At 45.0% G+C, this 13,445-nt stretch overlaps 1 protein-coding gene across 1 annotated transcript in view; it reads right to left on the minus strand.

Moving 5' to 3' along the window:
• The window catches only part of SHC4 (SHC adaptor protein 4), a 127,507-nt gene extending 116,310 nt beyond the window's left edge, over positions 1 to 11,197 (minus strand). The window contains exon 1 of the mRNA XM_068965866.1: positions 10,613 to 11,197. Within this exon, the coding sequence (XP_068821967.1) occupies positions 10,613 to 11,197 (585 nt within the window). The remainder of the gene's footprint in view (positions 1 to 10,612) is intronic.
• Between the last annotated feature and the right edge of the window lie 2,248 nt (positions 11,198 to 13,445).

A 13,445-nucleotide genomic window follows, 5' to 3' on the forward strand; every position in this document is an offset into this window, starting at 1 on the left:
CTCCCACAGGTCACATGATTGCAGCTAGAGAGGCTGGATTCACAGAAGGGGCTTCCAGAGAAGGTAAACATCCTAATGGGCAAAAGAAGGTCAAATGCTGGGGTGTTCCTGCCTTTAGGGAACCATCCACAAACAATGAACTGGAGGTAAGAGGCCTCTCCCCTATTTAGGAGCACAAATTAGAGCCCCTTGATTCATTATGTGATCCTGAGATTGAGGGACAAATAATGACCAAAATGGAAAATACTGTCAAACAAACAAGAGAGGGCTTAGTGCTGGATTTCATATGATTTTAAATATTTACAGTTTAAATATATATATACACACACATATTTTAATGACATCTCTTGTACATCTGTAGCCATGAAATTAAAAGACGCTTGCTCCTTGGAAGGAAAGTTGACCAACCTAGACAGCATAGCAACGGAGAAGGCAATGGCACTCCACTCCAGTACTCTTGCCTGGAAAATCCCATGGACAGAGGAGCCTGGTGGGCTGCAGTCCATGGGGTCGCTAAGAGTCGGGCACCACTGAGCAACTTCACTTTCACTTTTCACTTTCATGCATTGGAGAAGGAAATGGCAACCCACTCCAGTGTTCTTGCCTGGAGAATCCCAGGGACAGAGAAGCCTAGCGGGCTGCCATCTATGGGGCTGCACAGAGTCGGACATGACTGAAGCAACTTAGCAGCAGCAGCAGCAGACAGCATATTAAAAAGCAGAGACATTACTTTGCCAACAAGGGTCCATCTAGTCAAAGCTATGGTTTTTCCAGTAGTCGAGAGCTGGACTATAAAGAAACCTGAGCGCCAAAGAACTGATGCTTTTGAACTGTGGTGTTGGAGAAGACTCTTGAGAGTCCCCTGGACTGCAAGGAGATTCAACCAGTCCATCCTAAAGGAAATCAGTCCTGAATATTCACTGGAAGGACTGTTGCTGAAGCTGACACTCCAGTACTTTGGCCACCTGATTCAAAGAACTGACTCATTGGAAAAGACCCTGATGCTGGGGAAAAATGGAAGGCGGGAGGAGAAGAGGACGACAGAGGATGAGATGGTTGGATGGCATCACTGACTCGACGGACATGGGTCTGAGTAAGCTCTGAGAGTTGGTGATGGACAGGGAAGCCTGGTGTGCTGCAGTCCATGGGGTTACAAAGAGTCAGACACGACTGAGTGACTGAACTGAACTTGTACATCTAAGTTTATGGTTGCAAATTTATACTTCCTTATCATCATTGCTATGCTATCAATAAATTCTCATATGATGCCCCCCAACAAATGTTTTCAAAAGTCTAGCTCTTTGAGACCTCTTGACTTTCCCAAATATCCTTTCAGAAAACTCTGTTTCAGATGCAACCTTTTCATGTAGTAGCTACTTGCGCACAACACTGAGGCCTACATCTTTTGGTCACCATGATTTTGATACTTCATTGCAAATCTGACTGGACCACCCTGAGATCCAAAGCATATAACTGTTAGGAGAGGGGAAGAGACCCCAGCCACCTCACAATCCTGCTCTGAAGAAGACACTGTGACATGGCCTTGCCCCCTGAGCCCTGTGTATCTTCTGGATCACTCTCCTTATGGTGGGACTGTCACACTGGGAAACAGGGATGCTTCCATCTTACCCATGTGATGACACAGCATGGTACTAGCTTTAAAGTAACATGAAAATGGAAGTGAGAGGAAAAGCCACATGTGTAAAATGACCCCAAGGGGTTTCAGAAGATGAATGAAATAAGGTCAGTCCATGCACGTTGTACAAGTCCTAGTCCAACACGGACACATTGCCACCCACCGGGACCTCCATAGACAAAAGGGTAAAACTGGCAAAGCCAATGCGTTTTGGGCTCCTTTCCACTCTTCCTTGATCTCCTTTTCCTTCTCATTGCTTTTTAAAGGCTGTTTTCCTATCAGAAAAACATTTTTATTCTGGTCTTTAAAAAAGACATGTATTCAATATTTCAATCATGTAGATATGTTTGGCATAGCACATTTAGTTTGGGGAGTGAGGGAAAGTGAGGCAAGATAGGGGCAGAAAATAGAATGCTGGACATATACACTACTATATATAAAATAGATAACCAACAAGGACCTACTGTATACGCAGAGACTACATTCATTATTTTATAATAAACTATAAAAAGCAGAGACATTACTTTGCCAACAAAGGTCCATCTAGTCAAGGCTATGGTTTTTCCAGTGGTCACATATGGATGTGAGAGTTGGGCTGTGAAGAAAGCTGAGTGCCGAAGAATTGATGCTTTTGAACTGTGGTGTTGGAGAAGACTCTTGAGAGTCCCTTGGACTGCAGGGAGATACAGTCAGTCCATTCTAAAGGAGATCAGTCCTGGGTGTTCATTGGAAGGACTGATGCTGAGGCTGAAACTCCAATACTTTGGCCACCTCATGCAAAGAGTTGACTCATTGCAAAAGACCCTGATGCTGGGAGTGATTGGGGGCAGGAGGAGAAGGGAACAATGGAGGATGAGATGGCTGGATGGCATCACTGACTCGATGGACATGAGTTTGAGTAAATTCCGCGAGTTGGTGATGTACAAGGGAGGCCTGGCGTGCTGTGATTCATGGGGTTGCAAAGAGTCAGACACGACTGAGCTGAACTGATAAGAGAAAATAATTTGAAAAATAATATATAGATAGATAGATCACTGTGTTGTACACAAGTTAAGATGACATTGTAAATCAACTGTACTTCAATTTAAAAAAAAAAAAAAGTGTTGTAGACAGAACTGTGCTTCCCTAGTGGCTCAGATGGTAAAGAATCCACCTGCAATGCAGGAGACCTGGGTTCGATCCCTGGGTTGGGAAGATCTCCTGGAGGAGGGCATGGAAACCCACTCCAGTATCTTTGCAAGGAAAATCCCCATGGACAGAGGAGTCTGGTGAGCTGCAGTCCATGGGGTCGAAAGAGTCGAACACACCTGAGTGACTAAGCACAGCACAGACAGAACTGGCAGTTCTTGTCTGGGTTCTACCACGAAGTAGCTGTCTGACTTGGGGCAAGTCATCTCACATCTCTGAGCCTCTTTCCTCAACTGCAAAATGAAGGTTTGGGATACAGTGACCTCTGAAACACTATCTTCCAACTAATGCTCTAGTGGTCAGGGGTGAGCAAGGACTGGTCAGATCAAGGGATATGTGCAGTTTTAAAGAGAACAGGAACAATGGGTCAACTATGCCAGGATTTTCCTAACTTCTAGCAGAATCCACTTCTACATCTACTTCAAGAAAGAAACAGTAAGAAAACATAATACCCTCACTGCCAGAGAGTCAGTTTTAGCTGGAATTATTTCCTCCCCCCTGTATGATGTCTCTTTTATCCACCAATAACTCCAAAAAAAAAAAAGGGGGGGGGGGAAACAGCAGAGGCAGAAAGCCACTTCCATTCACTGTGCACACACCACTAATCCACACAACCAAGGTCCCACGATTTTGCATAAACTGTAGGACAGTCTCTTCAAGGGTTCCCCAGGGTTAGGAATCTTCCACTTTCAAGGTGTGGCAGGCCCTTTTTCTTTTATCACATTTGCCCAGAGAAAACAGAGAAGGGTTAATTCCTGGTACTTCTACAGACCGTGGATTGGATGCCAAGCCCCAGCATGGCCCCGCTGGCTAGACCAAGTAAGCAAAGCCATGGTCCCAGAGTACTGGCCACCATCATTCACACTGGCCTGCCTCCTGGACCTGCCCACCCTCTACTCCTCCCTGGAATCCCATACTCGGATACTGTTCCACCTGACTCCTCTCTCACCATCTCTCTAAAATGTTGACCACCTGTATCCATGCTAGTGCAAGGTTTCTGCTTTACTGGTGAAGCCAGCTCAGCGTTAGCAAGAGGATGCGAAGGGCATTCTGTCTCCTCGCTATTGAGACAAAGGTGTGAAAAGTTACTTCCTTCAGAAAAGAGATCCTAAGAGGAGATTTCAGACAATGGGAAAGGGGACATGGGGTCTTAGGATCATAGATAGCATTCTGTTCACTTTTGCTTCAAATATAAGAAAATAAAGAAGAGAAATGACTCATCCCAGGTCACACAGCTGGCTAGTGTCAGAGCCATTACTTTAACCTAGACCTCATGATTCCTAGACCAGTGCTCTCCTACAGAAGAGACAGTTGGGGCAGACGGAACATCATAGTACCATGGACCACATCTAGTGTAGACAATAGGCAATACTAGTCTACAGCCTCAGTATTAAGATACAACATTAGAAAAGGGAAGATGGATGGTGAGAACATACCATGAGATTTACAAAGGAAGTAAAAAGATCGTATTTGCACCCAAAACTGATGAGCCCAATAGGCAAGAAAGTTTCTGTGGGCAAACACATTGCAATAAATGTTTTGGGGGAACTGTTATGGATTGAATTGCATAGCTCAAAAAGGTACGTTGAAGTCTTAACCCCCAAAACCATGAATGTGGCCTTACTTGAAAGTTGAGTCTTCACAGAAACAATCAAGTTAAGATGAAGTCATAATGGATTAGTGAGAGCCTTAATCCAATGACTGGTGTCCTTGGACACACAGGAGAGAAAGACATGTGAAGATGGAAGGAGAGACAAGAGTGATCCCTCTACAAGCCAAGTAATGCCAAGGATTGCTAGCAGCCACCAGAAACTAGAAGAGGCATCGAAGGATTCTCTCCTAGAGGCTTCGAGGGATCATGGCCCCGCAGAGAGCTTGATTTCAGACTTCTAGCCTCCAGAACCGAGAGAGAATAAATGTCTGTGGCTGTAAGCCATTTGATCTGTGACACTTGTTACGGCAGCACTCGGACACTAACACAGTCTGTGGAAACGGCTGCACTGGGTGCAGCTGAGGTGAGGAGACTGAAATCACGCAAATGAATGCAAGCAGGCAAGTTCTGTGGGTTGGTCCCATAAAAAGTTCTCCTGCCCAGTATGGTGCTTCGTCTGTGCTACTCCACTTAGGAAGCTGTGGGACTGCCTGACTTGCTTGGAGGTAAGGGGAGAGGGTGGGAAGAAGAGCACTGAAGTGAGATAAACCTGGATTTGAATCTTCAGTCTGCTATTTACTTACATTGTAAAGTGTAGGGTAGACAATACACTCTTTGAGTCTCGATGTCCTCACCCAGAGAAAACAGCCTTTCTCCGTGTTTTATTGTGAGAAGTACTGTGCTAACCTGTGGCAGTTCTGTCTGGGTTAGTTTCTTTGCCTCTGATTTATTTAGTCTCTGAACTAAGTTGTAGGCAATCTGGGAACTGGGTATGGGAAAGGAAACTAATATTTAAATACCTCCCACATGGAGAAAGGAGCTTTAGTGCCTGTACATGCTGGTGTTGGGACTGCTATACATTTTATATATGAAAGTTGCTGAGAGAGTAAATCCTAAGACTTCTCATCACAAAGAAATAGTTTTTCTTTTTCTTTTCTTTTGTATCCATTGATATATGAGATGGTGAATGTTCAGTAAACTTACTGTGGTAATCATTTCATGATGTATATAAATCAAATCCAGTATGCTGTACACTTTAACCTTATATAGTACTGTATGCCAATTATATCTCAGTAAGACTGGAAGAAGGAGAAAAATGCTGGTGATGGGGGCCTTCTAGGTCATTGAGATCAATTCTCTTATTCTACACATGAGAGCACTGGTTGTGTTACATATCTTCCAGGCTCACCATACACAGACCATTTTGAGCACCTGGGAGACCTCCACATGAATGTTTGTTGCTAGACAAAGTGAATTGGAAAGACTTCATAAAAAACTGAAATGTAATGTTATGGTGGGAACAAATGTCACCATGTGGCCACATTTAACAGACCTCACCCACCTCACTACTTTGCTCAGACCCAGTCTGGCTGTCCATTTCTAATTTGGTATCTCTCAAAGAATAGTTCAGACCGCTTTTCTTGAGAAACCTTCAGGCAGTTTAAGGTCTGAGCTTGAATGAAAGTTATTCAAAAATAGTTTCTTGGGATTTATAAAGTATTCTCAGCTGTATAACTGATTTTATATCATAAGACCAAAAAAAAGAGTCATTTTTAAAAGAATATCTAACCCAAAGACAACTCTAACCTAGAGTAGATGACAAACTAAGTACTTACTGTGAAGATAAAAGACACAAGAAAACAAAATTAAAAGGAGCTCCAACTATGCCATTTTTATGCAAAAAAAGAATACAATATCCTCCATCTCCAGCCAACTAACTGCCTTTCTTACTTCCCCTGCTTTAATGTTCTCTGGCACTTAATACACATGACATATTATATTTACTTACACATACATATTTACTGGTTTATTCAATCATGACTCAGCTTCCCTCACTGGAATGTAAGTTTCATGAGGGTTCAGATCTGGTCTCTTAATCCACTGATCTGTCCCTAAGGCCTGGAATAGTTCTTGTCACACATCTGGTCCACAGTACATATTTTCTCAACAGAGAGGAGGATGAATGAAACAGATTTGGGGAAGGAGAGGGGCACTCACATGATGCGGATAAGAAAGTAGAGTTTGTGGCTGTCTTCTGCCTGAAAGAGTCCCCCCTGTGTCCACTAGCCATCAAGAACCGCTCTTATCACTGCACAGCTCTTAGAACGGCTGTTATCCAAAAGGAAACAAACAGTGTTGGTGAGGATGTAGAGAAAAGGGAACTTTCACCCAGTGTTGGTGGGAATGTAAACTGGTACAGTCACAATGGAAACCAGTAAGGAGGTTCCTCAAAAATTTAAAGACAGAACTACTATACAATCCAATGATGCCACTTCCAGGTATTTCTCCAAAGAATTCAAAACACTAACTCAAAAAGATGTATGCACTGCTAAGCTCATCACAGCACTATTTACATTAGCCAAGGTATAGAAACAAACTAAGTGCCCATCAATGGATAAGCAGATAAAGAAGATGTGAAATATATATATATGGCTTCCCAGGTAGTGCTAGTGGTAAAGAACCCTCCTGCCAATGCAGGAGACAGATGTAAGTTCATTCCCTGAGTCAGGAAGATCCCCTGGAGGAGGGCACAGCAACCCACTCTAGTATTCTTGCCCAGAGAATCCCCATGGACTGGGGAGCCTGGTGGGTTACAGTCCATAGGGTCACAAAGAGTCAGATATGACTGAAGCAACTTAGCATGCATGCATATATATATATATATATACACATATATATATATACACACACAGTGGAATATTAGCCATAAAAAAGAATTGCAACAATATGGATGGACCTTAAGAGTATTATGCTAAGTGAAATAAGTCAGACAGAGAAGCTGAATACTATATAACTTCATTCATATGTGGAATATACAAACCAAAATAAATAAACCAAAACAACATGTAGATACAGAGGATATAGTAGAGGTTATCAGAGGGGAAGGGGCAGGGGTGAAACAGCTTTGTAAAGGGGTCAACTCTATGGTGAAAGATGGAAACTAAACTTTTGGTGGTGAGCCCACTGTAGTGTATACAGAAGTAGAAATGTAATGTTGTACATGTAAAACTTATAAACAGGTGTTATCGTCCTAAAATAGATTCTTCAAAAAGAGTATCTCTCTCACTTCTCTACTCTGATTCCATCATCATCAAGAGACCTTTGATTTAACTCTTCCTATGCACATTTTTCTGCAGATGAGATCACAATTTTGGTTTCCTCGGCACAATAATTTTCACTATAAATTAACAGGTTGGCAGTTCATCTTTTAAGATGAGTGCACATCACATCTAAAAGAATTCTGAGCAGAATCTCAACCAGGATGGACACCTGTGGGGAAAGGAGCAAAGACTGGCACACACAGGGCAACTGGATTCTGCCGCTAACTCTTCTTTTGACTCACCTGTGTGGCCGTAAAAAAGAAATCACTTCTCTAGTCTTCAGTTTCTTCATAGAGGCATTGAGCTTGATAAATTTTGAGTTCCTTCCATCTTTCAAAGCTAGGGTTTTATAAAAATTAATAAATTAGGGTTTTCCATGTATTTCTGACTTCCTAAAAGAGGTGTTCACTGGTGTTTCATGTCACTGTCTATTGGCAACATAGTGTGACTCACATAGATCATGAGGTCAGCACTTTTTCTAGGATCCGTCATTATCACCAGGAAAAAGACAGATGGCATCCTCATTAAAAATCTAAAATGCCACTGGAGACACTCCCTAGGGAAATGGAGATCACACAGCAATTTCTTTCACATTAGAAATTGTACATGTGTATGGGTGTGGGGAGGGGGAAGGAAGTACAAGCAGGAAGGAAAGGCAAAGCAGAAGACAGAGGATGTCCAGGTGATGGGAAGGCAGGTGCCGAGCATGGGGTAGGAGAATCACATTCTCCCATTAGAGCCTGGAGGATACTTCAGTTCAGTTCAGTTCAGTTCAGTTCAGTCGCTCAGTCATGTCCGACTCTTTGCGACCCCATGAATCGCAGCACGCCAGGCCTCCCTGTCCATCACCAACTCCCGGAGTTCACTCAGACTCACATCCATCAAGTACCCACAAACTTTTAGTTGATACGTGAAACTATTTCCATGATGAGCTGTGTCACCGTGAGGGAGGATAAGAGCTGAGTGTCCTATAAATGTATCTTCCTTGGAGGTTTCTGTTATCAATTCACCAAGGCTGCCCCTAGCCTGCTTTCCCTGTAACCCTTTCAGCATTCATTATTTAACATTCTTTGAGATCTTAATTGTGTGTGATACAGTTATTGGGCTATCTCTCAAATGTCTACTTTCAGATCAGACTTCTCACGAGAGTGCTAGTCTTACACAACTGCTACCTACAAATTAGAACCAGTTAGATATCATTACTTTAAACATAATGTGACCCTGCTCCCAACTCATTCTATCACTAACATCGCTAATCCCACTGGGACGCTTACATCTGAAGTTATCTTTCATGCCTCACAACTCTATCAATAATCATCCACAGCCACTATAAATAGCAATAAACACACTCAGCAGTCTACTCACTGCTCAATAAATGTTCACCCATCTATTATTTGTATGATGATCCGAAATGATCTGCTCTGTCATCCAAGACTGTTGAGGTTCTTTTCACAGAGACTCATATTCATCTGTTTTCTCTCATCTTCACATTAATCCATGTTACCATCCCTGGTGCCTAAACTAGAGTATCTTTCTTATCAACCTCCCAATTGCTCATTCTTCCCTGCTTCACAAATAAATTCACAGAGTGGTCTTTTTGAAACCAGCTTCATCAGGTTGTAGTTGATTTATAAACCTATGAAGGGTCCTGTTTACCAGTCAGAGTGTTACAAACTCCCTATTTGGGCATTAAGAGCTTTGGTCAGCTGCTCCCTCCCCGCCAAGCTACCTGAGATCTGTCTGTAATTTGCCTTATTTTACTCATATTTGTTTGAGCATCAGCTATGTGCCAGCCATGCTCTCTACCACCAGCTACCCTCCAGCATTCTCTCTCTTCTCAGTTAAGCCCAGCATGATGCTCCCCTGCAGTAACCACAGTGGTATCTGCCTTTGGATTTTGCTCCAATTCATGCGCTGCCAGGAATCTCCCGCTTTCTGCCAATAAAGATCTGATAGCTCTTCCAAGATACACCTTCCCCTGAGGGTTCCCCTATGAATGAATCCCAGACCACAACAACCTTCCCCTTTTCCTGAATTCCCTCAGCATCTCACAACAGATATATGTTGCTAAATATTGTTCTATTATTTCACCTGTATTTGTTGGTTTCCCTGATTGAAATTGTGAGCTCTAGAAGAACAGAAGTCAAATCTTCTTTTACTCGGATATGGAATAGAAAAGGGCAGATGCAAGGCCAATAAGGACCTTGATTTTGCACATGGCTCATGGACAAGGCCCCATGGCCACAGCGTAGGCAATAAAGACAAAAAACGTGCACCAAAGACCTAATGCTACCTCCTAACACAAGATTAGAGATTCAGCCATGTTTGGAGAAGTGTTTGTTAAATGCTGAATTAGATTTTTAAAAACAATTCAGGTCCCTTATACTATGTATTCCTCCAGCACAAAAATCTCTACTGAAATACAATGGCCAGTATAATTTACTGAGTCTTAATCACTAATTAGATTTGAAATTCTTGACTCTTCTTGTACAGAATCCTCAGTCCAGCAGGGACATATCAGCTTTCTCTATGAGAGGTTGCCCCTACCCTTGGCAACTACCTACACTAACATGTAGCACCAGTTCGTGCCCTTGAACCAAAAGTCATGTGATTTCAGTACAGGCCAGATATTTGTAGGGAAACCTATAAGACCACCTTCCCTTCTCCGCCCCCTCCAGCTACACAATGTCTTATGTGCTTGCATGCTAAGTCTGCTTCAGTCATGTCTCTGACTCTTTGGGACCCTATGCATGGACTGTAGCCTGCCAGGCTCCTCTGTCCATAGGATTTTCTAGGCAAGAACACTAGAGTGGGTTGTCAAGCTCTCCTTCATGGGATCTTCCCTACCCAGGGATCTGAACCCGAGTCGTTTAGGTCTCCTGCACTGGTAGGTGGGTTCTTTACCTCTAGCGCCACCTGGAAAGCCCCATGGTGACTTCTCCAAATCTAAAACTCGGCCGGATGATGCGCAGCCCCTTTCAGAAAGCAGAGAATATGACCCTTACAGAAGGAGTGCAGAGAGGGAAATAGACTTACCCTCACATAGTAGTTCATGCCCAGCCCCAGCAGGTGCTGCACAGAGTGTCTGTCCTGTCTGTTCCGGGGGGCTGGTTCCCCAGGGCCGGGAAGTGGGCAGGCGTCAGGAGTTAAAGAGGTCGCCCTGTGCCCCAGGGGGTCCCGCTGAGGCGGAGGTGCTGGCACGGCCCTATTGAAACTGGTTTCAGGGGAAGCCGGGCTGCTGGGAGCCGGGTCCTGGCTTTCCTGGAGCTTGAGTCGTGGTACCTCTTTGGTACCCAAACAGAAGTTTTTCAGACTCAGCAAGGTGGCTGGGTTGGCCAGCTTTACGCTGGCCATGCGAGGGATCAAGGTGCACAATGGGGTGGGGCTCTCCTGGGAGGCCAAGGCAGCGTCTTCAGCGGGCAGGTGTGGTGCCAGGGTGGGGTAAGGAGGCTGCGGAGAGCCCTTGCTCCCGGTCGAGCCTCCCGGGCTGCCTTCGTCCAAGGACGTGATGGACTCATTCCGAAAGCGGCTGTACTTGGCCCTGTGCAGCATCCCGGGGTGCCCGAAGAGTCCTACATACAGCACGAGTCCGGCCAGGCTGTCCTGACCGCGTTCTCGCATAGCCTTGGCAGTGCTGAAACAGGATACTGTTGCATAAATCGCCTTGCCGACTGCCAGATAAACGGAACGGGAAACAAATGCCTCAATGCCCCGTGCAACTTGCGGCAGCCACCTCTCCAACTCCGCTCTCGCGCTCGCCCGCCTCGGCTCCGGGTCCTCGAGGGTAACAGCCCAGGGGAAAACGCCTACCCAGCTGATTTCGGTCCAGTCTGTGGCCCAGCGGCAGCACCCGGTGTTCTCGTCGGGGATTCCTTGCTGGGAAAGCTTGGACCCAGCCTCGCGGCGGCGAGGATCGCTCACCTCCTACTCTTGGGCACGGAACCGGGCGGAGAACCAGCCAGCCGGTCCCGCCGCGTCGCTGGCGGGGCGGGAGCCTTGCAGAAATATTTAGCGCCCCCCACCCCCATCCTCCCTTCTGCACACAGGAACTTTCAAACCTGCTCCCTCCGGTTCCCACAGGGCGGGGCAATGTCTGGCCTATTAACCCTTTATTTGTTCCAGTGATTATTCGTTAAAAAAAAAGGGAGGGGGGGCTGGGTGGGTAGGAAATGTCTATATGAGCCAAAGGCCCTTCTGCCTGAGTTCGTTTCTCCTGATGGCTGCCCTCTCTTGGAAGATCTTGTCTTGCATCCCATCTGGGCCACAAGCCAGCAGTACTAGTGACAGGCTCTCCTCCGCATTATTTCTCTGACTTGTGGTCCTTCCGTGTTCCTCAGATCCCCTCCCAGCCTGCCCACCCTGGCTCGGAGCTTCCCTCCCTCCCCGACTCCTCTCAGAGCTTTCAGAAGCCTCTCTGCAACAGAAGGCTGAAATGTGCAGGATGATACGCAGCGTGTTGAAATTTTTATGAATGAACTTTGCTGAATGAATTTCTCTCTGTGTGTGCAAGCTAATAAATCTGTGAATGAAGCTGAGAATAGCTGTAATTGACTGATGGTCTCAGGGGTGTTTGGTTTTTATCCAATCAAAGGGCAGCTTGATGACTCATGCACCATAAATATACTAAACTAGTAGCCAGGAGAAATAAAGCTGGAGGAAGAAAAGGAAGAGATTTTATTCTGTGATAACAATGAAGGGGTTAAAGGGTAAAGCAATCTTTAGTATAAGTCATCAGGAAGCTGGGCAGCAGGTTAAAATGTCCATTTTCTTTTTTGCTGAGATGGCTGGGAAAGCCAAGCAGAAGAACTAAAAATTAGATCCATTGTTCCACAGATATTAGAACATATGGTACACAACTCCTGTGGGAAGCCCCGTGATGCATTCTTCTTAGAAACATAGTTCTTTTTTTATTGATTGCTGGTTCCATCTCCCTCTGGTGCAACTTCCTATACCTATCAAATGCATTCTGAAGACATGATGACAACTGCAAGAGACTTAGCACACACCAGCCAGGAAAGGAGCTGAGAAAGGGAAATGCAGGTTCTTTCTAGAATGGAGAAGAGGAAAGTGCTGATACACTGAGAGGATGTGGAAAGCACATATCAGAAGGGAGAAGAAAATCTCAGCTGAAAGTTATATTTCTTGGTGGGCCAAGGCTCTTGCATCTGAAATTGCTCATTAATTCAAAAAACCAATCGGCTACCCCTGGAGTCAGGGACACCACCTTCACTGTTTTCCTGCCCACAAGGCTGCATTAGGCTCGAGTATATTTATGACTCTGATGGCCTGAACTCCTTTGAGATCCAGACACAGAATTAAATGGTAACTCCTGACCAGCTAAAAATGCATCCTCCCTGACTTCCTGCTCCCCTCCCCCGGCTCGCCCCAGAAATTCTGCACCTTTTCACATCCTGTCTGCCAAACCTGTTAGAATGGTTTTTCCTTGGGAAGGCTTTTTTGCATCTTCATAAATTTTCCTATCAGTGTTCACTGACCTCCTCTCTCTGCCATCAGACCTCCTCCTGACAAAACTGAGGGGACTGACTAAGCCAGTTGGACTCCACATCCTTGGGGCTGAGGAGACAGGCTCTGGGCAAAATCGTAAAAGCAAACTTCCTTTTTCTTTCCACCTTGCCTCTCCTCTTCTCTCTCACGGTTCCCTCCTTGTTGTTACAGATCCCATGCTATGCTGCCTTGAGAAAGGTACTTTGCCTCTCCGTGCCTGAATGCCCTCATCTGTTAGGAACAGCTGCCTAATGGAGATGCTATAAGGGCTCAGGAGATAATCCCTGTAGGGCACTTGGCACCATGTGCCACACAGTGCCTGCCTCACCAAGTATATGACTGGCAGTGTGAAGAAAGGCCATTT

The sequence above is a fragment of the Capricornis sumatraensis genome, chromosome 2 (genome assembly GCF_032405125.1).
Source record: "Capricornis sumatraensis isolate serow.1 chromosome 2, serow.2, whole genome shotgun sequence".
In the NCBI taxonomy this organism is placed as follows: Eukaryota; Metazoa; Chordata; class Mammalia; order Artiodactyla; family Bovidae; genus Capricornis; species Capricornis sumatraensis.